Raw genomic sequence first — 25,958 nt, 5'->3', positions numbered from 1 at the left:
ATACTTAGTCCCAAGATATTTTTGCTGCACATTTGGATGATTTCTAATAAAAATACACATACATGTGAAAGAAGTGCAAATTGAATTTGGTAAAAGGAAAAATTTTCAAGATAATTACATTATCATTACATCATTTTACCCCTCGTAAAAATTCACAGGAACGAAAATAGATTTCCTACGGAGATTTATAATGGGGAATGTTGCATTTTTACCTAGGAATATATAGAGAAAATCTTTAAATATATTCTGGGAAGGTTTTTAGTCCAAAAAGCAGTAACTTGTGTGAAAGCATGGGTTGTGCAGATTAAAATTTGATCAAACCATGAATCCCTAGATAAAAGTGGGGCCATAAATAGGAGGAAGGGGGTTATATAGGAATAGAGAAAAATCTTCTAACAGTAACAACAACAAAAGGAGCTTGATATTTACCACAAAAAATATGTCGATAGAAATCGGCAGATTTTTTAAAAAAAAATTAAGTAAAATTTACTGTACTTAGTTGTCGAGATATTTTGATACTGCAATGCTAATTTGATCAGAGTTAAAGGCAATTGTGGCTCAGGTGAGCGATGTGGCCCCTGGGCCTCTTATTATTTTTGGCCGTGTATTGAAACCTCCCAAGCTAGAGGGAGCGTTTCAAAGGGGTGATATTAGGGATTTTGTTATTCTATTAAATGAACATCGTCTGAACCAATAAAATTGATAATAATAGTTTACGTATTTTATTTAGAAATAAGAAAGATTGATTTTAAAAATCTATACTACGTATGCGTTGAGATGCCCACCTTCATAGAATCTCCACGAACTAGTGTAATGCGTCATCACGGCAAGATAGTTGACGTCATATGGAATGGTCAGAGGATGACTGACAACTGTTACTCCATCAATTATGGATCCAATACCCAGTTGAATGTTATTATTATCCCAGCTAATCCAAAGTTGTACATATTCGGTACTGTTTAATATTCCATGATATTCAGTATATTCACATGCAACCTTTAGTGCTCGAATACACGACCTTCTGTTTGAATATGTACCGATGGCGATTTCAAAAAACTGGTTCCAATCGTCGCGTGGTGTGGAGAGGTCATTGGTCATTAATGCAACATGAGCATCCTCAGAAGATTTGACAAAGAACTCTGTGTAAGTTTTTCCTGTAGCCTGTATGCAATAAGTACTAAGTTGAATGTAGGTCTCATTGTCTGAAGAAATTTCAGCGTATCCTAAAATGCATCAGATTGGTGACCATAGATAAAACATGTCAAAAAACATTCGTACATGCAAGATGACTATAGTCTATCCAGGTGTTAATAATTTTACTCATATGTTTTTATTTGTTTAATTTGATATCGTATAATTTTTATACAAATAAAAGAACTTATAAAACTTAGTAGTTTTTTAATGTCTAGACATCTATATTTACGGTTGTTTAATTTAAATTATATACTTTTATAATAAAAGAATGATATGATAAGTAACCCTGGTCATATTTTGTGAGTAGTTCATACACATTTTTATGATAAATATATACTATGCAGTTTGGTATAAATGAAACACTAAAATTTGTGAAAAAATCCTCACACAAATCGTGAATTTAATTTGTATTATTTATTCATTCCTTCCTTTTAAAGTGTTAAGTCAAATGCTATGACATGACCCATAATAAGCGATGGCTTGTTTAAACAAGATTTTATAATTAATATACAATGATTAAAATTTAATCTTAGTCATTAAAACTGTTGAGCATAATGAAATGTATTAATTGTAAAGTTATGTTTAATAGTTTTTACTATACATTGATATCTCGGTTAAAAATATCGAACAAAATTATTTTTTTAAGTTAAATATACAAACATGTTAAGATTTCAAAGAAGCACATATAGCATAAACACTAGCGATGACAAGGATATGGTGGGACTTTATGCCCATAATCATATGTACTTGATGCAATGACAATCGTTCACTGTCTTTTTTTTTAATGTTTGGTTAATGATTATTACGTGCAAAGGTAGTACAAACAACAAAAACGCGTTGACAAATCAATAACCACATAATATGCGTTAATATCAGACAATTCTAATGTTTGCAAAAACTTAAACAATAAGACAATAAAATTCATGAAATGACGTATGGTGTATAGTGAGAAATATTTGTCCCAGTTTACTTTCGCCCCGTATGTCCATGTTCTAAGCGAGCGAATTGAAGACTTAGTATTCAATTCGAATATCTCAGAGTATATCTCATAGAACACAACTGTGTCTAGGCGAATTCAAAACGGAGCAAAATTATTGGCTGAAGATTGGCAAGAATTACACTGCTACAAAAATATCTCTCTATATACAGTATTTAGTAAATCAGCCATTACGTTACTAGTATGTCTTTTTTTTGGAAATGTTATTGCTTATAACAGAAATATTTATCAAATTCATTGAGTTAATACTTAAAATTATAATATTCTAGCACTCTGATGTTATCAAGAACGCCAACCGTAACATCTATTGTATCATATTTTTCGTAAATCGTAAAGATCTGTGCAATCAATCAACTTCATATCGATTTTTGAATGTGCTGTCACCCGACGCCATTTGAAATGATGAGTTGGTGTAGCTTTTACTAACTTCGTAGAACTTTTTAATAAGTTAGTTTTGGGTAATAATGTTGTTAAAGAACAAAGTTCAGTTGTGTTCTTCGTACTGTTCAATTATTATAATCATATAAACCAATTCTAGCAAATACAAGAGGCCTACAGGCCTTGAGGTCACCTGGGTAATATAGTTCTTAATTTGACATGCCAGGCCTTTAATAATCAATCTTTTATAATATTCACAGTAACATTGATAATGAACACAAAATGCACACAGCTTATTTCTACTAGTATGCAATGTATATGATATTAAAGTAGATTCGCTTTTTTTAAAGCATATTTAATCCAATATTGCCAAGTGACAATTTACCATATAGTTTTCAAGATGATGTTAAAATTGTTATTAGATGACACACAGCAATTACCCTAGGTAAACATACATGTTCAATATATGGGCATATTTATCACCCCCCTCCCCCTTTTTTCCAATAAAAAGCCTTATTTTCTGTCCAATGGCATTGGCAGTGAATTTCACAATTTAACATCAGAACGTTGTCATATTATTTTTTTTTTTACTATATGGCAATATGGGCCCAATCTTAGGGTGTGAACCCCTGATTTAGGTGCCACGGATTTCACAATTTGGTAGTGGACTTCATAACCATGCATCATAACCATGCATTTAATTTTGTTCCCAACAAGTGTGGGAGAAGAAAAGATTTTTTGAAAATGGTTTTGTTTTTTTTTTTTTTACATATTTGGCCCTCCCCATGAGGCCCGGGTTGGTTAAGTCATGAACTGTAATATTTAGATGTCTCCTACCATAGAAATGCGTTACACTAATAATTGTAACAGTTAGCCTTGTAGTTTTCAAGCAGATTTTAAAAATGTAAAATTGTTAACGCACAACGACGGAAAGTCAATAAAGCTGGACGTAAATCTTACCATAAATGTGTCCAAAACCGATTATGAAGATGAAGATGCAAACTGACTCTGTCCTTTGCATTTGGAACATTGTTCAATTCCAATATATGTGTCTATCATCCAAACAGTACTTTTTGTTCAAAGAGAATGGAACATATATAACTGCAACCAGCTTCAGTGATGAATATTATTTTAATAGTTCTCAGGTTCTAACAGTATTGATCAAAGGTGTTGTAAAATTACAATAATATCGTCAACAACAAAAAACAGTGTTGAGGCACCAAAAGGGTTAAGGTTAAGTATGTCAATGTAAAATTTAAAAAAAGAACAAGGGGGGTCGTGATCCAAAAAAGACACGCTTTTTACCTTAATCTTGCAAAAGTTTCAATATTTTTTTATTGAGCTATCTAATGTATTCGTCTCACTTATAAAATTTAAATTCTTACTTCATATCAACTGATACGGATGCTCAGTTGGTTTGAAAAATCTAAGATTGCAGGAATATTTAACGAAATATAACAAATAAACAAAATTGCTTTGGAAAGCAAATCAAAATAATGGGTAACCTTATCGATATTAAAAAAAGAACCTTAAACCAATAAACTCAAATTACACCATACAAATATTCAAAGATCTCTGGGAGCATTAAATAATTATTTTTATTACAAAAATTTAATTCTTTTAACTTTACCTGAAATCGGAGATGTGATGAACATGTTTGTATCATGCGCGTGGTCATGAAAAGCTACATTCCATTACATTACACAGAAGTATATTTAATTAATAATTAGTTCATTATTATGGGTATGCGATTTAAAGAAATTAAATATTTAACTCATGAAAACCAATTGTAATTACAAACATAAAGTTCTTCGTGGACTCTACGTACAATGTAATAACACGATATGGGGATAATCTTTCATTTGCCTAAATTAAATGTTTCAGCGATGATACAACATTTTAAGCCTACTTTTTTTGGTCAAAGGATCTTACTTTCCGTGTGCAAGAAATATTGTACTGTTTCTTCTACAATATTTTAACCATTAAGAATTGCTGTAGCAATACAATGTACAGTGGATGCTATAAGATGAATAATTGCTAATTTAGAAAAGAATAGACAATTGTGAACGTTATTTAGATAATTTTCCTGTATAGCAGTGTAAAATATTATATTTTTGCCGATTTATGACTAGGTATAAGTAGAACACAAAACAAGATGTTGTTCGACAGCTATCAATGTATTTAGCAATCCTGCATATGTGAAAAATGATAAATAAAGGTAGCTAAAAGCATATCAGATTATACAGACTATGAAGTCTGGAATAAATCTTATAAATACATGTATTACATTCCTATAATAATTTAATATACTTCATAACGAAATGATTCGAAAATAACAACTATATTTTTGTTTGATCAAAGTATTGTATATATTTGCATCTAAGTAATATTTTCACACATTGCTAGGCTTGAAAATTGTTTAAAAAATATGTTGAATGAACTGGTGATAAAATGGAACGGCTAGAAGTATACAATGGTATTTTTCTACAGTATGCTTTGAAGTAAATGTCCCTGAAGTGAGTATCTAGTACATTCAAAAGGAGTATGTAGAAGGTCCACGTCCATTTTCATGGTTAGTATAGTTCTCTTATAAAAATTTCACGTGACAAAGTCTGGCGTCACCTTCTACGACCAATGTTTGGACTTCTCTGTTGTATGGAGACGATTGATTAAAGTCAATAACCACCAGACTTACGAGTTCCGTAAGTCTGGTGGTTATTGACTTTAATCTGAAATAAACAATGAAAACTACCGGTAAGTATAATTACCTGTCGTATAAAATACTAAGTATTTATTTGGTTTATAGAGGGGATGCTGATTTGCCCTTTTATTAAAAATGTTAAGCAAAAATGTCATTTTTAAACAAAGTTTTATAATAATCTTCAATATTTACATGTACTATATATTGTACGTCACAAATAAATTATTAAATATGGTTGGGCAAGAATCGAACAAAACAACAGGGGTAAAATAAATATGCTTTAGATTAACAATTTCGTGTTTATTTAACCTAGATAGAATATTTGATATGCTTTAATCTGAACTTGTTTTGGTATATAGAATTCTTTGACTAACCAATAAGGACTGATGGGAGTACTCTACATTCCAAGACATAGAAACGCACCTGTTTAACATTAAAGTATTGAGGCATTTGAATGAACAAAAACACATTTTTGTGAAAGCATTGGCTGAAGGGCAAGTTTTAAAGTGGCAAAAATTGTATATAAACTATTGAGTAACTAAAAGCACGATTCATTTCTGTAGATGAAACACATTTTTAGGTGAAGAAAAAATTTACAGAAGTTTAGCATGATCAATAGGTTAAGCTTTGCTTTCCGTTTAAACAACGGAAACCTTAAACTATTGATCATGCTAAACGTCTGTAGATAAATATTATGACAGAGAGTTTCAATTATATAAGGTTAATGTTAAGGTAGAAGGGTAATTTTAGGGCATTTTTAGAATAATTTATTATTTTTGAAGAACAATTATACACACAATTCCACCACACACAAAAAAAAACACACACAAACACATTATCTCTCACACACGCAGATATATTTTTAATAACATTTAGATTATATTCATGTAATGATATTGCTAAGCTGTGGCTACTTGCCTTAATACAAAATACCAGAAGTAGAAAAACACGAAATAATGACAAGAAATTGTGTTGTAATATTAACGATAAAAAAGATGAAGGAAAATAATCAGTCGAATATATATTTCCAAACATCCCATTGTTTTTCAAGTTTATGCACTTTGAAACTTTGGATTTCAGTATATTTTTCAACATTAATTGTTACCTTTAAATGACGAAGAAAACTAATTAAGTTTGACACCTTGTTTTACATCACACAAGAAAATAAATACTGTTTCATAGATAAAATAATACAACTAATAATTTAGCTACAGCAGTTCAATGGAAGTTCACTTAAAATAATATTTAGCATATCAAATCAAATCCTTTTAGAAGTCTTTCTGAAAAATAAAGACTCAATTGAATGATTAATTCATTTCACAGAGTATAGATATGGACTATTGTTTTTACATTTTTCTTCCGGAATCTTATGTCTTCGGTTTGTTTAATCAGCGTTGCAAGTATTTCAGCACAGAGAATAAAATAAGAAGCACCCGGGTCACCTTCTCTACATCTTGATTGTATACTGTAGATTTCTAATTAAACGCGAGAAATTAATATCCACGTAAAATCGCGAGAAGAATACCTCGCGAATTTTAAAGCATATGTAAACTACATGAAACAATGTTAAAAATTCAGCGTTTGCGATTTTGTTCTCGCGATTTGATAAAAAACGGCTGAATCGCGGAATTATGTACTCGCGTAAAATAGGAATCTACGGTATAAAATTGGTTTGATAGAAAGCCACCCTGTATAAAAGAGGTCTTAGAATTTGTTTTTAAAACATTTATTAACTGGATAATATACTCTCCAAAACCGAAAAAAACTTTAGAACTTTATATTTATATAAATGACCAAAACAATGAGTCGAAGGCTTTTTCAAAAAATTTAAGTACTAAAAGACCTGGAATTTTTAAAATTCAGTTTAGGACACTACATCATAAATAAATCGAGTGTTATTACCCATGAATCTACCCTTAAGAAAACCAGCTGTGTATCAAATATAAGATAATCTTAATAATACAATTTTAATTCTCCACCTTACACAGCCCGAAATAATTTTATACAATACATTTAAATAAGAGGCGCACGGACCACATCGCTCACCTGAGCAACAATGGCTAACTACTTTAACTTTAAATTATTAAAAAAAATAATATTTAGCAAAGTTAAGTAGCATATTTTTTTCTGATGTAAGATTCAATATTTTATAGAGGGATGGGGTGAAAATATATTGCGATTTATCACTTTTTTTCTGCAGTTTTTAAAGATAAACATGTTCATACATTTTTTAAGATGTATACCAGTTTAAAAATCAGTACCTATTGTGGACCTACCTTATAACGTGTAATCATAATTTAAACAAGTTGAATTTGCACAGTTAGAGGATGCCCACATTTTCTTTCATTAGTTTCTGACTCAGAGGTTATTCAATCATTATCTAGTTTATATGATGAAAATACTGGATAAGGTGGTGACCATTTACCTGCAAGATTTTTTGTGTGGTGTATTGGTATTTATGAGAAAAAAAAATGAACTTAAAATTTGATGATATACACAGATTCAACCATTTGTTTATTTGAATTGGAATAGAAGCAAGTAAAAAAAATTAAAAACAACGCATTTTTTTTTTTTAAATTGGTCAAACATTTATTTAATTTATTCATGCATTTTTTAGATAAAATGCTTTTGTAATTTGTGTAAGTTAAATGACAATTGAAATTATTCTCTGTACGTCTGTGCATTCTGAAGGTATTAGTCAAACCTTTTGACCCAATTACAACTTTGAAGATAAATCTCAACAAACAATTTTAGTATTACTTTAGCATAAATTTGGCCCAGATTATTAAAAATTACAAGCTGCCAACTATTGTAATATCAACACGAAATGTAATAAATATCGGTTGCAATTTTCAATGCACAGTGTGTGGTTGCATCACCCGTATTCATAACCTCTAAAGATAATTAAGACAGTCGCGAGATATTAATCACAACAGGGGTTAACTGGGGGTGTGAAAACGGTTTTTTTAATGATAGTCATTATCATTATCATATGTTAACTCTTGCACAACAAACAAATCGATCTTGGTCAGATTAACCCCTTTAACATGCATACAAAATGACTGCTTCAAACAAAGAGCCTCGTTTAGAGATGTGGAATAACGAACCTAAACTTATTTACTGATTGAACCCGCTTCATTATTTTTTTTCGTAATTAGCTCAAATTTGGAACACAAATAGCCATTGATTTTGGCAATTTATATTTCGATCCCTTTCGAAAAGGAAGATTAATGCTAAATAACGTAAAAATTGACCCAGTAGTTCTTTAGAAAATTTTTAAAGAATTTAGCTCATCTGAGCTGAAAGCTCACGTCGGCTTTTCTGATCACTTTCTGTCCGGCACCCGTCCGTCCTTCCGTCTGATGTCTGTCTGTCTATAACCTTTTTACATGTTCGACTCCCATGAACCACTGGGTCATTTTCAACCAAACTTGTCACAAGGCATCATTAGGTAAAGGAGATTCAAGTTTGTGAAAATAAAGGGTCATGTTCTCTTCTAAGGGGATATAATTAGGAATCATTGAAAATTTGGTGATATTTTCCAAAAATCTTCTTCTCGAAAAGCATTTGGCCAGCAAAGCTGTAACTTGTGTGGAAGCACCCTCAGATAGTGTAGAATCAAGTTTATACATATCATGGTCCCCGGGGGTTTATCATTATCATTTATCATGAGATAGTTTTGATAATTAAGAATAATAAAAGATAAATCTACTTTCACGTGAACATTTTGTACAAACATCATTGAAAAGAAGAGAAATCAGATGGGTAAAAGGTATGAAGAGAGGAAAGAGTGCACCTGAAATGAATAACATTGCTTTACTTAATATAAAACTAATCAAGTTTTGTAGAAATATGTTAAAAAGGAAAGTATTTTAATATTAGATAAGAGACTGAAGCCAGAAATAAAGGCTGAGTATTTGTAATTAAAACAGAACAACAAATGTTGTAACTATGTGTTCCTGTCTGGGATTCCAATTAAATGTGATAAAAACTATCAGGATTTTCAAAAGGAAAGGAAGAAAAAGGGGGGGGGGGGACTCTAAATGTTAAGCAGCTAATTACTTTGAAGGAAATAACAATTTCTACCATTTTCTGTTAAAGTTTTCAAAGAACAAGTGCACTAAAGCTATAGAAAATGGGCCCTTTTTCAGTGCCGTTTTTATGTAGAAAATATCAACAAATTGCTTTTTTCCGTAATATTTAAGCACTGATGGATACTTCTGATTTATATGCACGTTCAAACATGGGTCGCGCAGGTAACAGCTTTCGCTTGCTATAGTATAAACCTTGAAATTTTCATACGTTTTTCATTTTTTAGGAACCAGCCTAAGGTATTACAAACTTCTTATTTTCACAGGAGTTTTCTAAATGTAAAATGCGTATTTTATCTTTTCCACAAGTTTGTACTCGGTTAGGCTGACAGTAAACAAAGGCTTTGAAATGAATGCCCGTCCTCGATTTACTTTACAAAATCACGAATGTCGGCTGACCCCTACTATGTTGTAAAGCTTCGTGCGCTTTATGTACAGTAAATTCAGCGCTAAAACTTGTTGATTCTTATTGATTAGATATCAATAGGTGAGGTTAGGTAAAAAATTATGCTTAATTTGAATCTTCATTTTTTTCACTTTTTACCGGGGCTCATAAGGGCACTCGTCCTTTACCCTTCTTTGTATATAGGTATTTTGATTCTTACATAGAATTGATCTTAAGGTACATCACAGTGACTACAACTACACTTATACTTTTTAAGAAACAACGTCACAAGATGGCGATTCAAATGTTTTGTTAAACTGTTTATATCGTTCAATTGGGTTGTATATCGTCGTAGCTCAGTGGTTAAAGTATTGGGCTTCTGAATCGCAGATCATGAGTTCGAATCTGCCTGGAGCTTTTGTTCATGTTAACTGAATTAAATTTTTGAAAATGTAATTTTTCATCCAAAATTGCATACTTTTTGGCCTATTAGACTTAAATACTTCTTATCCATTATAATATCTATCATAATCAAGTAATTTTCTGCTGATTTGAGAAAATATTTCACGGTGTATTGAGCCATCTTAATAACTTTTTCACATTTAAATACCGGTATTTTCTTATTTCTTTATACAGAGATCATCTTCTCAGGGAGAATTATATACTAGCCTAAAATTGCTTTGATCATCCAACCTTCTTAGTTATTGCCCCTAAATACAGGTAACATGTCTTATTATCAGTTAATTACGATAAATCAACTTATGCACTATTACATGCGTAACCTTTTTCAACACTTTTCTTTATTCAAGGATTTCAAATTAAAACAATACAATATTTTATAAAACATACAAACTAGTAGATAAATCATAGAATAACACAAACACAATGAAAATCTTGTACAAACGTTAAGTGAAGCATGAAATTAAAAAAAAATATTTTTAATATTAATTACGAAAACGGATATTTTGTTTAAACAAATATTAGAAAAGTGAACAAATAATAAGTTTTGTTCAAACGGAAGTGTTCACCCTGATAAATCGAATAATTTGAAGAAAAAAACGAAATAAAATAATGTGAAATTTTCAAAATTTCGCATTTGATTTGTCTTTTCATCAATTATTTCGATAAAATAAGACAACAACGATTGAAATTAATTTCGCGCATTGATGAAGTTTTCCGGTCATTTTTTTCTTTGATACTTCGATCAGTAGAAAATTTATTATTTCCATTTCTTAAATGAACAAACTTTATTGACGTCGGAAACGTTTTGGTAAAAAAAAAAAAAGATCTGTCAAACTGTTCAAAATAAATGCCTTAGTTTTGTAAAAACGAAATCAAACATTAGATCATCTAAGCTTTATAGCCCGGAAGTTGTGGTTAAAGAGTTAAAAGATCATGTCTTGTATGACTTAAGTTTATATTGATGTTCATCTTTTCATTAAACGCCGTGCCTCATATGACGTAACAGGGAAGCGGCATCACCCAAACAAATAGCCACCGGTAAGGACCCTATTATACCCCAACCAAGGACGAAACCGATTCTTGTGGAGGAGGTACGGCTGTCTTTAACACTGGTCTTGGACCGGATAAAGGCATTCGTTTTCTCCCTTTCTATTTTTAGCTTTTTCTTCATTTCCTCTATTCTTTTGATGAGTTCTTCTGTCGTGTTAAACTGATATCCTACACCAGCGCTTGGACAAATGCAACCTGTAATTAATGACAAATATAGAGTTAAAAGATTCATAGACATTTTACATGTGCATTCATCAAAAATTAACGTTATATATCCAAAATTATAAGGAATAAAGTAACATTTTGTTTTTACTTTAAACGATGCTTGCAATTTAAGAGGCTCTTGCCTTATAAACTGCGAAGCAGTGTATAAAAAGTGTTAACTGTCCAATAAACTCGATAGACGTTGTACTTATTAGATATAAATATAATTAAGCTTCGATAAATGCATTTATATATTAATTACGAAAGTAGTTTGGAGATAAAACCATACATCATCAGATACAATGCGCCCTCTTGTTATATTGGGGCGAATATGGAAGACTTAAATTAAAACTGTTATTGTATTCTAGACATGACCATTTATATTTTCAAGTTTGATCAACCAAAATATATTTAATTTAGTTATGTTATATATAGTTTACATGTGCATGTATGTTAACACAAAGGAGTCTTTCGTTTACATTTTTATGAACAGCATTCGAGCTCTGAAACAAAAAAGAAAAATTCCTTAACTTTCGTAGAGATACTACAGCTTATTTTCTTCATCTTGGTTATCTATTTTTTAAACACACGTCAATAAAAGAATAGAAGTTGTGCATGTAAAGTTTGAATCATTTTTAATGCAATAATAGTCGCGATTGTGTGTTCAAAATTTTCCGGAGATTCAAAATTATAAACTTTAAAATTTTATTTACAACACGTGATTTTCAATGACAGTCGTTGTCATTGTCAATGGAAAACTTGAGGTAATTTGAAAGAAATAAACATGTATTAAAATAACTCATATACAGGATCGTGTGAACATGACGCTTTCTTGCTGAAAGCTACGCCGAAATGTTTGCAATCGATGAGCATATACTGTTGAACGAAAGGCTGGGCAAACAATATTTACTAATTAATAATTTTAGCCATAAATTGAGAATTTTCAGATTTTACAAAGTGTGATTCTATCATAGTTAACTTTGCTAAAAACATTCATATAATTTTAAACTCGTAAATTGTCATTTCACTGTGTTTGCGCAACTGAGCTGTAGTGTTTCTTTAATACATGTACTAGTATTTTCTTCATCTTTATACATGGCTTCCCTTCAAAATAAGATTAATATAGTTTTTAAATGATCATAACCATATTCAGCTCTCTTGATTATGGTAAATGTCGTAATTTTAAAATGAAAAATAATAAATCAAATACAACCTTCACAAACAGGTTCCAGGCCATCCCATGTTGCATTAGGAAGGCAAGTTCTAAACAGGTTACCGATAACCAATGCATGGTGCTTTGCGCATGTCATTAACAGAGTCCCACCAATCTCTATGTTTTGGCTTAATACGATGACAGAGGAGGTTGAAAGTATCTCAGGGCATAATGGAATTGCTGTGAAAATATATAAATCGTTAACAATTGAAATGTGTATAACTGTTAATTTTCAAATTTCTAGAAGGATTTATTTTTCCTGTGTATTGTTAAGTCTGGGGTTAAACTTTAAATGGACAGCTTAAAAAACGTAACAAAAGTGATACGTTATTGGATTGGTGTAGAACTTTACATTAGCAAATGAAAACCTGCGTTATGTTCAAATTAAGCTTGATGAAAATAAATAAAACTCTAGCGACTAAGAAGGGCTAAGTTGCTTGCTCCCTCAATTCCTTCTCCATCGGTAACATTTTATTAAATTTAATAAATGTAATCTAGGCATTACCCAAGAAAAACACTGCTACAAATAGAAAATTATCCGTAAAAATTTAATACTTTGAAAAACGTTACTCGATCAGTTGCCTATAAAGCCTTTAATATAACAGATTAGACGATATTCCATAAAAACAATACTTAGATAATGAGTTATAAAATTAATCTAAAAAAAGTAATAAAAATTTCTTACCAGAACAGAACGGAGGGTCACCTATCCACTCTAGTCCAGTCCCACAAAGCCGAGAGAGGTTCCCGGAAGTTAGGTTGTATCCGCTTGCGCATGCATAATTTGTTACTCCATTGCATCTGGTATCATTTGTTACAATGTAAGTATTGTTGAATTCTTCAAATTTGCAATCTGTCTCTATTTTAAAACATAAAGAGTGCAAATCACCAACGAAGGACTTTTATTAGTAATATGATCAAAATTGATGTAAAACTTGATTTCAATAACATCCTTAGAATTGTTTCAAATTTAAACCATGTTTTAAAGTCTTTTTATTAAATTCTTCATTGTTAATTTGCCCAAAGAGAGTTTGGTTGAACGAGACTTATTATGAGCATGTTTTTGGAAGAAAAAAACCTATATTTTTTATAGGCAGAATACAACAAATAAAATTTAACGAAATATATGCAATAGACATTAAGTACAATAAAGTCATATTGTTAATTAGAAAGTATTTTTTAACTCCCGTATGATAATAATATATTTTATTTTTTTTATATATCTACCCTTTTTAAGGTTTTCTTTCCAAATTTCAATTCGGCTCGACAAGCCAACGCGAAAAATACATCTTTACTTCAGAAAAAAGTAATCATTCTTCTACTTGTAATACGATTTGATACTTATCACGAAACATCTAAAATTTTGAAAATTAATTATAGTACCCATGCAACTGATTAAAATTTGATCTTAGTTTGGATAAAGTTATGTACTATTACACCTTATAAAACACATAAAATCGTAATCACAAGGTCTTTTTGGGATAGATATATTCACAAAAAAATGTCTCTTTACAAGATACACAAAGCTATCATACATCACTTTAAAATGCAATCGTTTTAGGAATTTATGAATAATCATAGAGTAGAAATCAGTTAATACAACAAAGGTGTAATGCCAGTTTATATGATCTTTAATATTTCTACCAAAAATATATCATGATTTTAATTGCATGTTTTTACACAAAAGTAATAACATTTGACACATCCTGATTAGTCAATAGTTGGGTTAGGTTTTATTAAAATGTTTGAGGCATTATTGAAAACACTTTCGACCCAATAACAGAATTTTTCGATTTGGTATGTATCCCCGTGCTGTTAACAAATATAAAATGAATAAATGTTTGTGTCTTAGTACAATATACTACTACTCCATACACTTGTATGACAAATTTTTGTTGCAATAAATACATCAAGGTAGATGAGGTTTATACTCGAAGAAATCATTTAATCAGCTAGTCTACTTTGCTTTTTGACAAATTAAAAAGTGTACTGATGAAATAATTGCTCAGAGCGTGGTATATTCTTAAGTTTATGGCCAGAACTGGAGTTGTGCGCTTATGATATTGAGATAAGGAAAAGGAAAGGTTGGTCAGGGGCAAAACATCACTTAAAGTCTTAATTAATAATTGATCAAAAAATCATTTAATTTTTTTTATTTCAATGGAATCCTTACAAAGTAGAAATATGGAAGAATTTATTATAATCGTTGGCATGTTCTTTCAATAGTAAATTAGACGTTAGAGTAAAAGATGTATTTTAAATTTGATCAAAATTCTACTACTAATAATGAGTTTAAAAATCATCGCGATTAATTCATCAAATCATTAAAACTTTGTTAAAATAGAATGAATGATCTTAAAAACCTAGATTACGTGGAGAAGCCCACCTTCATAGAATCTCCACGAACTAGTGTAATGCGTCATCACCGCAAGATAATTGACGTCATATGGAATGATCTGAGGATGACTGACAACTACGACGCCATCCGCTTTGGGTCCTTTTCCAAGTTGAACGTCGCCATTATCCCAGCTGATCCACAACTGTACATAACCGGCACTGTTTAATATTCCAGGAGATTCAATATATGCACAATATTCCTTTAGTGCCCGAATGCACGACTTTTGATTTGACCATACACCGATGACGATTTCATAAAACTGGCTCCAATCGTCGCGTGGTGTGGAAAGGTCTTGGGTCATTAATGCAACATGAACATCAGTCAAAGCTTTGATCGAAAACTCTATGTAAGTTTTTCCTGTCGCCTGTATGCAGTAAGTACTAAGCTGGATATAGGTCTCAAAGTCTGAAGAAATTTCAGCGTATCCTAAAATACATCAGATTGGTGACCATAAATAAAACATGTCAAAGAACATTCGTACCTGTGTCACAGGATTAATTTTTTTGTTGTTATTTATTCATCACAGTTGCATTCGTTCTTATTTTTATTCTTTTAGATGTGTATTCTTTATACTTCTTAAAGTTCATTTAAAAATAGGTTGTTTTTAATGTTTCTACATTCATATTTAAGGTTGTTTAATTTGAATAATATATTAACTTCCATAATAAAAGCATGATATTATAATTAACCCTTTCAACTATAACATCCGATTAATCGATCAGCCTCTTCCAGTAAAATTGACATCCCTAGTTGTTCCCCAAAACCATATATATAGGCATTCTTTTTATTTTGATAAAATTGTTTATATATATTTATAATAGTTACCTTTCTGTTTATAAATCTTAATTCTTTTTTAATTATAATTAAAAATATACTGATCCATGTTCATTATAAACTGAGGAAACAATTTTTAAAAGATTCGCATTATTTTCCCCTTTCTTTTGCTTGCTGGTATTTAATATGTGAAACGTTTCATGAATTAAAATACTGCATCAAGTAAGGCTTTTACAATTCAAATTACAGTTCATAAATCATTTAATGACGCTAAAAATATCTTATACAATTTACTGAGAGTAAAACAAGTGCTAATATATCAAATACATAAATCAAAATGCTGTGTAAACAAAATTTAATTAAAAAATAAATGAAACACAAAAAAATTGTGAATAACTTGCATTTTTTCACAGGTCATAAATTGAGATTGTGTGATTAACGATTTGCGTTTATCAAATATTCATCTTCCAAATTTGATTAGTTTCATTTATTTATGTAGGCAGGTGTTTAGTCCTACTTTTTAAAGTGCAATGTTAAATGTTATTACATGTCCAATAATAAGCAATGGCTTAGTAAAAGTGGCTCACTTCATTCCGAAATACATTCTCAAATCGGTAGAAAATTACTTGGTTATGATAAATAGCATGATGGATAAGAAGTTTATAAGTCAAATAGGCACAAAATGTGCAATTTTAGCTGAAAAATTATACTTTCAACGCTTTACTTTAGTAAAAATGAACTCATGGTCTATATCTATATCTATATCTATATATAAAGTGTAAACACAAGCGATGACGAGGATATGATGGGACTTTATGACATGTGCATGAAGCAATGAAAATCGTTCACAGACTTTCTGTGCGTTTGGTTAAAAGATAAGTTTTTACCAAATCGTAATTTCTACGCACAAATGAAACTCAAACAACAAGGACGCGTTGGAAAATCTAGTGACTACATGACATGCAGTTATGCTCAGCTAGACGATTCTTTTGTTTGCAAAAATAATAAAACAATAAGACAATGAAATTCATAAAATGGCGATTATTAAAAAAAATGAATAATTAAATCATTTCTTTTTTGAAATATTATAATGCTTAGAAGAGCAATATTTATTAACTTCATGGAGTTTATACTTAAAACCATGATGCACCACATTAAATTCTAGCACGCTTATGTTCTCGCAAGTTTGCCAAACGTAACTTCAACTGTATGGTATTTTGCGAAAATGATAGAGTTCTTTGCAATCGAAAGAACTTCATATCTGACATTGTCTGGTGTAGTTTTTACCAACCTCTTTGAACTTTCTTCTATAAAAGAGTCAGTTTAGGGTGAAATGCGTTGTTAAAGATCAAAACAAAACAAAATTCAATTGTATTCTTTATATTGTTAAATTATTATATATAAACCAATTCTAGCAAATACCAAAAAGTCAAAATTCAAACTAGACAAGTATCTTACCATAAATGTGTCCAAAACCAATGATGAAGATGTATATATAAACTGACCATGTCCTTTGCATTTGTAACATTTTTTTTCCTATTCCAACATCTGTCTTTCATCCAATCAGTATTTTGTTTAAATAAAATGATATTGTATTCCTCTTACTGGTGGAATGTCATCCTATGCTCCAAATTCTTTATCTATTGCAACGAATATTATGAACTGATACGGATGATAAGATCCATGTTTTGAAACGTCATCAATGCTTACTATAGTTACTGTCCGATGTTATTTGGTTTAAAAAAAATCCACCATCAAAGAAAAATTTTACCTTAAATTTTGAACCGTGATAATTAAGAAATTAAGCAGTCTAACGATGTATAAAATTGATTTTTCGCAAAGTAAACTGAAATAATTACTAAACTTATTGATTAAAATGAATCGTTGAAGTCCATTATTAGACCTTAGGAATGTCCATAAATCTCGAAATGTGTTAATAAGTTTTCCAAAGGATAAATCCGGCTTATGAAATGGTGAAAAAAGGGCGAGCTGGTAACTGTCAAAAGGGTACTCGTATTGTACGAATAACTCATCCTACAATTTTTAAGATAGGAATTTAATGTTTTGCAGACCAATTTTGCTTATATCTAGAGATGTGCTGATTACTTGGATTTTGATTTTTTAATGATTAAGCAAAAATTACTAGCTGTTGAATATCGTCATTTTTGCATAGTATTGCATATAAGGTTCCCTTATTGTACGGATAACTCCTCCTACAGTTTTCAAGATAGAATATTTTTTTTTTGCAGAATAATTGTACATACCCGGTATATCAGAGATGAGCATATTACTTAATTTTTGATGATTTTTTGCGAAAAATACCAGCTGTTGAAATTACATGTACTAAGGTCATATTTTTCAAAATATTGCATATAGAGTACCCCATTTCTGTGGTTAGGTAGTGTTTATCACTTCAGGGTGGACAGATGGACAATAGATACCATTCACACAATAGAAACACCTGGCTTTCTGTCACATTGACAGCTTTTCTCTTGTTTTCTTCTTCAAAAGATTCACAAGTTTATCTTTTTACTTGACCAAAAATTTGAAAGATAGTGTACACATATTATTTATGTGTGTGGTCTAAAAAATATTTAATTCCATAAGATTACACAGAAGTATCTTGTCAACAATTAATTCATAAATATTGGTAAGCCGTCTAAGAAAACATAAGATATAAAACTATTGAGGAACAAGTGCAATTACAAAAAATAAAGTTCTATATGGACAGTTCGTTGTAATTATGGCTATGAGAAGTTTCTCAGTACTAAGAAAAAACTTAATAAATTTTCGAACATCAAACCATTGTCTACCTGCAGAGAGTTTCATTAAATGAGGAAAAAATATCCAAAAACGAAATACATGTATTATTAAGGACCAAATATTTTAAATTTCTCTGAACTCGTGTCAAATCATAATTCTAAATCATCATCTCTGAGAACGTTGTGTGTATTAATTTAACTTCAAATATGTTCGATGCTGTCTGTTCTCCTTAGTTGTTTTCTGACCCGATCCTTTATTCCAAAGATTGATTCTTTCATACGTCTATTTTTACAATCATTTCTCCTGTATGACAATGTATGTATATCTCTGACGATTTGTATTTCTGTTTATTCTGTATATTTGTTCTTCTTGTACCAAATTACTTGGTTTGAGTGAATAAACTGAACTTGAAATAAATAACTTTTAAAACTGCGAGCTTTCTTGAATAATAATTTCACACAAATGTTGCTACCATATAACAAATTAAACTTTATTTTCTGTGTTAAAAATTTGAACCTCAAACACATATATCATCAATAAATTGCCCTTAGGCATGGTTTGAAATATAAATTTTCATTCAATGTTGATTCAATAATCCCCTTTCCCCAAAAATAAAAATAAATTGTAGCTTTCAAAAATAAAAGACTTCATTTGCTGTCTTAAGAGAAACTTTTTACGAGGTTAAATGAAATTTCAAAATGAATTTCTCTCTCTGACCCTCTAACTTTGGGTGAAGTTATAGATGAGTGGGGTTTTGGTTTTTGGAGGTTTTTTTGTTTTTTTGTTTTGTTTTTTTTTTTTTTTGGGGGGGGGGGGGGTGTTGTTAAAAATTCATAATTCGCTTTTATCCAATCACCAATTTTTCATAATGGCAAGCTTCGTATTTTCCATTTTCTAAAGAAAAACCTAAAGCGTTTTGTAAAATTGGACCCCGTTGTTCATCGCTTTGTCCCCTGAGGTAAAATATAATCATGGAACTTCTAAACAATAACTTACTTCTACATTATGATTTTTCTCTTTCCTACTCGATCTAGCCCTTCATTTGAACAAACTTGAAAACCCTTACGGATACTTTGTGTCAAGTTCGGTTGCAATTGGCTAATGGCTTTGTGGAAAAAGTCGAAAGTGTACAGATTTACAAAACTCATACGACGACGAACATATCATCAATTCACTTGAGGGTTCAGCTCAGGTGTGCAAAAAACTGAAACGCCTCACAACGTTCTCGACCGACCTTTAAAGAAAGTTTTAATCTTTAAAGCTGTTATTTAATTGTATATCCATAATTTCTAATTGTATAGTGATCATTCTGATTTGTGATGCAATTATTACACAAGTTGTTTATCACCGAATGTTAATAACGCAGGAGCGTGTGCTGACACTTTCTGTTCGTTGCCTTGTGAGACCTGGTGCTTACAGAGCATCAAAATTTCACTATAATAGAACCCGATTTTGGGCTATTGAAACACGATTATATCTTTAAACTTTGCTCTGATAAGTTTGATTATAGTTCCACACTACAATCATCTTTAAATCTTTTTTGCCTGTCATTCTTTATATAACCATTCAGATGCACATTCATCGACACAAACAATGGCAGACAATGCCAGCTATACGTACTAAAATACTTCACAGTGTAAATATTTAATTCTGTCACCCTTTGAATCTTTAATAGAGATAGCCGCTATTCAGAACACAAGTGACGATACACAAGTTAAATAAATCTCAGAGGATACGTTTTAAGATCACATAGATGACATTTGAAAATGACCCGTGTGATAAGGTGAAACATGAGAAAGCAGAAAGCTCAGTATTTGGATGGACCAGAAGTACAAGACTTTGACGACAGCGACGACCTTCCGGAAAGATGGCAGACCGAGGAGGACCTTTCTTCGGAAGTGCCGACGGATGACGGGTACCCGGATGTTTCATATCCACTATCCCCGGTTCCCTTGGATTCGGCGTATGGATACCCGGCGTCTGGATTCAAGCTGCACTACCAGCGACCCCCCAGACGTCCAGATGAGAAGAGTCACTCCTCTCACATATACAATCCGGTAAATATCATATAGATATTAATGGACAAAGTTCTACAATGGTCATAATGCATTCACATTTGGGTGAATTCTGAGTTAAAGAGTAATGTATTTCAATATTGTATTACTGAAATTTTAATGACACTTTGACTGTCATACAATGATTACAATATTTTATCAATATTTCGTAAAGCCTGTACCGGGTTTAAAAAAATGTGCATTTGGGAGGGGTATCTAATTAAGAAAAATACAAAACACGTTTGCATTAGAAACTAAACTTTATCAAAAGAGCGATTGCAGTTTGGATGTATGATTCTGGGACTTTCCAGGCAATGCCGTTGTCAGCAACGATCCCCGGTGGAGCGGAAGTAGGAAGACGGATCTCTATAGAGGGCGTGGCAGGTCAGCAAAAGTAAGACCCATTCCATATACTTAATGGAATGTTTCAATTCTATGTCAGTTAATTATATATATATTAAAAGTGAGATTATCTTGAGAAAACCGATGTATGTTTATGGTCAGCACTATGATATAACTTGCAAATATTAAAACAATGTACATGCGTTTGCATTGATTTAGAAACAATCATTATTTTTGATTCAAAAAATAAAGAAAAGAAGGTTACAACCTGTTTTGAAAATTATCACCCCAAAATATCTTGATTCAAAGATAATTCATTTTTGTTCCATGATAACTTGATTTAAATGTAATTAAAACGTCCTGAATTAAATAAATATTACCAATATTTCACTCCACGATAATATTATACACATGCATAATTACATGTATGTGTAGTACAAACACCAGATTTTTTTAAACAAAAATTGTACACTGGCGTATTTGTCTGTTACAGGTTCTCTGTGCAGCTGACCGACTCGTACCAGGTCGACGTGGGCCTGTTCCTTAGTCCTGTCATACACTGGGGCGCGGACTCCGGTACTGTTGTACTGAACATCCGCTGCTCTGGTTCCTGGGGGCGCGAAATTAGAGAAAAAGACAACTTCCCATTCGAAGCTGATGAAAAGTTCACTATTGAAATCATATTTCGGGAGGATCAATATGAAGTATGCAGGTTTGGAATCAAGATTAATTTTATGTGTTACAAATGTTTCTTGTATCAAGGGACATAATTAAGAAGACTGAATGATCCAAGGCAATTTTTGGACTTTATAAATCTCTTTCAAAAGAAGAGCTCTGTATGAAGATTTAGGAAAATACCAGTATATCGGTATAAATGTTTAAAAGTTAAAAACATGTAAAATTTTCCTTACTTAATTATAGTTTATATCTAAAAACAACATGTTTAAAAATTTAATGTTAATCTGGTTGGTAATTTGTTGACACCCCCCCCCCTCCCCCTAAGTCTCCTAAAGCTAGTTATTTCCTTAACTAGTACGTAGCTGTACATACCAATAAACCGGCATACTTTGTATATTTTTTGAATAAATAATCACAATTGCATGGCATGAGAAAATGTGGATAAAAGTCAGAAATTATTTTCTTCTCGGTTCTTTCATCGTTATGTTAGATAAAACCGAAACAGCGTTAATACATTACAGTTAAGTTCTCATCTTATATGAATATTTTGAAGAAGGTATTAACATGAAAAAAATGATTTTAGCCAGGCTTTGCAGAAAGCAAAGTCCTGACTGTAGGTAGGCAAATCGCTAATGTTACTATAGCAAAACTGTGAATATTACTATAAATGCACAATGGAGAGAGAGAGAGAGAGAGAGAGAGAGAGAGAGAGAGAGAGAGAGAGAGAGAGAGAGAGAGAGAGAGAGAGAGCTTGGCTTTTTTCTTTTTAGTTCTTTTATGGTTTTTGTTGTTGCTGGTTTGACGATTGCAATATCAAAAAATCCAATCACAGAATGATATTAACAGCTTTGAAAGCATAACGATATTGCGAAAAATTATAAGACTCCTTAAAATTACAGTCTTATTTCGATAAAAAAAGAGAACTTCAAGATTTGATGGTCATTTTTACAACATATCTATTTCTCTTAAAATGCATCATAAAGTCACCGCTCATTAATTGATAACACAGGGTCATCAATATATATCCATACTTGAAACAAAAATGCCCCAGATTTACCCTCCTACTTCAACATTAATACTTTATAATTGAAATACTTTATCTTAATAACATTTATCTTCAGAAGTATAGTATGATACACAATTTAACTTATGCATTTTTTTCCTCGTTAAAACTTTCCATCAACCATCGGTCTCGAGTCAGAAAATTCTCTATACCCAAATGATCGAAACAATTCTAGTTTGGTCAAAAGATATCAAATATTTTATGTGGGTTAACTAAATAATTGTTAATCAAAATCTACATCAAAGGCAGTCTATATTCGACCATGTTGTTCAATTCCTGTCCAAACATATTTCAAAATTTCAGACTTACAATTAAAGTACATGTAAATATTGACAATGAGTATATAAATCATGTGTCTAGAAATGAAATAAACACAGTAATCAGTTTTAACGAACTTCCTTAATTAGCATTTAACTATAAGGCAAATCAACATCTCCTCCACAAACCAAATCAAATAGCTAAACTTTCACACGACAAGCAATACTTACCCGATGGATTTCATGGTTTTATTTCAGATTGTAGTCAATAACCACCAGACGTACGAGTTCCCTCATCGTCTCCTCCCAACAGAAAAGTTTCAAACATTGGTTGTAGAAGGTGACGTCAGGCTTTGTCACGTGAAGTTCTTATAAGAGAGACTACCTTGAAAATGGACGTGGATTATCTACAGCTGATTTTCTGATGTTCGGGTGTGCTACTTCAGGATATCAACTTGTAGGCACACTGAAAAGAAAGATTGTTGAAGAATTCAAGGCGTCCTTTGTCATCATCAGTCTAACGAAGACCTATTTTTTGTAACTCATTACCTCGTACATATAGCTGCATTTATATGATAGACTTCGACCAATCCATTGTGAACTTAAAATATTTGTATGACCATATGTATAGATTTTACTTCAGAATTCATAACCTGCGTTATATTATTTGCATTTAGTTACCAATAGGGCCATCTCTCTTTATTTTTAACAATTGCATGATTATTCAATAAAATGAATGCTATCGAACAACATCTTGAAAAAGAGAATGAGAAATACATACGTGTTGTAAAATTTTTCGTAATATGGGATAATAGGTAAAGAAAATACAACCACACGCAAGCACAAATTACAACTGTAAACTTTTGAGTTGCTCCTATTGAGGGAGTATTCACAATATTTTGAATTCAATTTCGTTACATAGGTTCAAATTTTGTTTAGAGACATAATATTGGATTCGAACCTAGTCTAAAACATACATGTGGTACTTCCTCAAATAATGTGACCAGAAATATAGGCTTAGTTGAACAATGCAAAGTTAAGAGGGTTTCAAATTAAATTTAAAATCTATGCTTATTGATTTAAAAATAAATAATCTATCCGTATTTATATACATGTATACCAATATATATATGAGTTGTTGTTGTAGTATACATGAATAATTTGGAATTAGAGCATCTTTTTAATTATTGAGTTACAACAGTTACTCTTCTTTTTAAAATTCTTCATACTTCAGTTAAACTTCTTTTACGAGTACTAATTCTAATTAAACAATAGAATGCTTTCTTTGGTGATTCATTCGGGATATGAACACAGGGGCCAAGCCCGTTTTAACATTAATTTCAATGTAACCATAAACTTTCTTTATTTAAGGTTACATTGAAATTAATGTTAAAACGGGCTTGGCCCCTGTGGATATGAAGGTAGTGACATTGCAGAAAAAATACATAATCCGCGTTAGCGAGTTATGTAATTTTTTTCTACAATGATCGCTACCTTCATAACCCGCATGAATCATCAAAGAAAGCATTCTATTGTTTATATCAACATCTTTCTTTTAACTAATGAATAAATTGATTGTGAAAAGTTAGTAAAATTCACTTAATTACTGTTAAAGTACGTACTTTAGCTAAAAGAAACTGCCAAATCGTCTCCTGTCAGACTTTGAGTCTGATATCATCATGATTATTTCGAGAAGTCCATGATTTTTCTTACGTCGCGGTAGGTTTCGACCAATCGATAAACAGGGCGTGTCAATTTCCGTCCTGTCAGTATCTTGTCAATTTCAGTCGCTATAGATTTGGACCAATTGATAAAATTTTAATGGGGCGTGTACATTTCAGTCTGGCTGTTTCTATAGAGCTATGAATTAACTATAAGTTTCCGTAAGAAATAGAGGAAATAATACATGTACTTGGTAGATGTAAATATAGTGTATATTAAATACGTTTATTGAGTTGAGTCCTTCGTTCATTAAATTATTTAGAAAAAGGAACAATTATCGAACAATATGTACATTTTTTTTAACTTTTGCATGTACAAATATTCAAATATAAATGCGAATCGTTCCATTGATTACACGTAACCCAAGCCCAAATGGAAGATTCTCTGTTTACTTTGCCTTATTATCAAAACTCTCGCCATTTTTGCTTTTACAGACAGCATCCTCCTTCGGTATATAAACTACATGTATGCAAGAAACCGAGTAAGCACGACTCGCTCGCATGTTGAAGCTGACCGTGTATTTATATATTGACATGGCATCAAAAGAAGCATGCACTTTATGTAGCTTATTTATTCAGAGTTAGTTAATGAATGCCAATTTAAACTGCAATATGCCAAATTAATGGGGTACCAAAATTTGTTTTTCTTCTCAGTAATTAGTCAATATTTTTATTTATTTTAGAATCAACTAATTTCCATATGATAGCTGCAATCTTCAAGACAACTGTGACCTCACAGCTTATATGTTAAAAATAACAAATGACTACCTGAGTGTAGCATGCAAACTTTATTAATACTACATATGACAAAACAATAACTGTCTTTGACAGTAGAGAAAAAACATAAAAAAAAAAAAAAACATATCATTAATGCTAGGTATTTTACAGGATACATGAATTTTACATGTAATTTCATTTTTTTTTTTCAATTAGTCATAGATATAAAATTTAACTATCAAAATTAATCATTATAAGAATGCATTCAAAATGTTTTACAATAATATTTTCAAAGACTAATATTAAAAATTAATCATACTGCACTTAATTAATACAGTAATACGAAATATCCTCCAAAAAATTATTGTATGACTTTAAAAAGCTCCCTCATAGAAAGAGATGATGGGTTAATAACAAAAAATATGCTCTTGTATACGTGAAATACTTATCTAAAATACATATATATACTGTAGTAAGCAAGATACTTTATTAGTAATTCATTAGGTTAATCTGGCT

The 25,958-nt window shown here is 31.1% G+C and overlaps 2 protein-coding genes across 4 annotated transcripts; one reads left to right on the top strand and one right to left on the bottom strand.

Annotated features, from left to right (window-relative positions):
- Window positions 1-11,067: 11,067 nt before the first annotated feature.
- Window positions 11,068-23,367, bottom strand: LOC136273052 (uncharacterized). Of its 2 annotated transcripts, none has more exons than XM_066076860.1 (5): window positions 17,306-17,819; window positions 15,062-15,499; window positions 13,361-13,534; window positions 12,676-12,855; window positions 11,068-11,453 (listed from the first exon to the last, which is right to left on the bottom strand). In XM_066076860.1, the coding sequence occupies exons 1-5, from the start codon at window positions 17,373-17,375 to the stop codon at window positions 11,185-11,187; spliced, it is 1,131 nt and encodes a 376-aa protein (XP_065932932.1). In that variant the 5' UTR covers window positions 17,376-17,819; the 3' UTR covers window positions 11,068-11,184. The 2 variants fall into 2 exon arrangements, with proteins under 2 accessions (XP_065932932.1, XP_065932933.1); XM_066076861.1 differs by lacking the exon at window positions 17,306-17,819 and adding an exon at window positions 23,236-23,367 and having other exon boundaries at window positions 11,070-11,453.
- LOC117680443 (galectin-related protein B) lies at window positions 20,258-23,402 on the top strand. 2 transcript variants are annotated; one of them, XM_034448340.2, is made up of 4 exons: window positions 20,258-20,667; window positions 20,976-21,058; window positions 21,500-21,710; window positions 23,263-23,402. In XM_034448340.2, exons 1-4 carry the CDS (start codon window positions 20,401-20,403, stop codon window positions 23,377-23,379), a joined length of 678 nt encoding a protein of 225 aa, XP_034304231.2. In that variant the 5' UTR covers window positions 20,258-20,400; the 3' UTR covers window positions 23,380-23,402. The 2 variants fall into 2 exon arrangements, with proteins under 2 accessions (XP_034304231.2, XP_065932934.1); XM_066076862.1 differs by having other exon boundaries at window positions 20,549-20,667; window positions 20,936-21,058.
- The last annotated feature ends 2,556 nt before the right edge of the window (window positions 23,403-25,958 follow it).

The sequence above is a fragment of the Magallana gigas genome, chromosome 2 (genome assembly GCF_963853765.1).
Source record: "Magallana gigas chromosome 2, xbMagGiga1.1, whole genome shotgun sequence".
Taxonomy (NCBI): Eukaryota; Metazoa; Mollusca; class Bivalvia; order Ostreida; family Ostreidae; genus Magallana; species Magallana gigas.
This window is presented reverse-complemented; position numbering and strand designations above follow the sequence as displayed.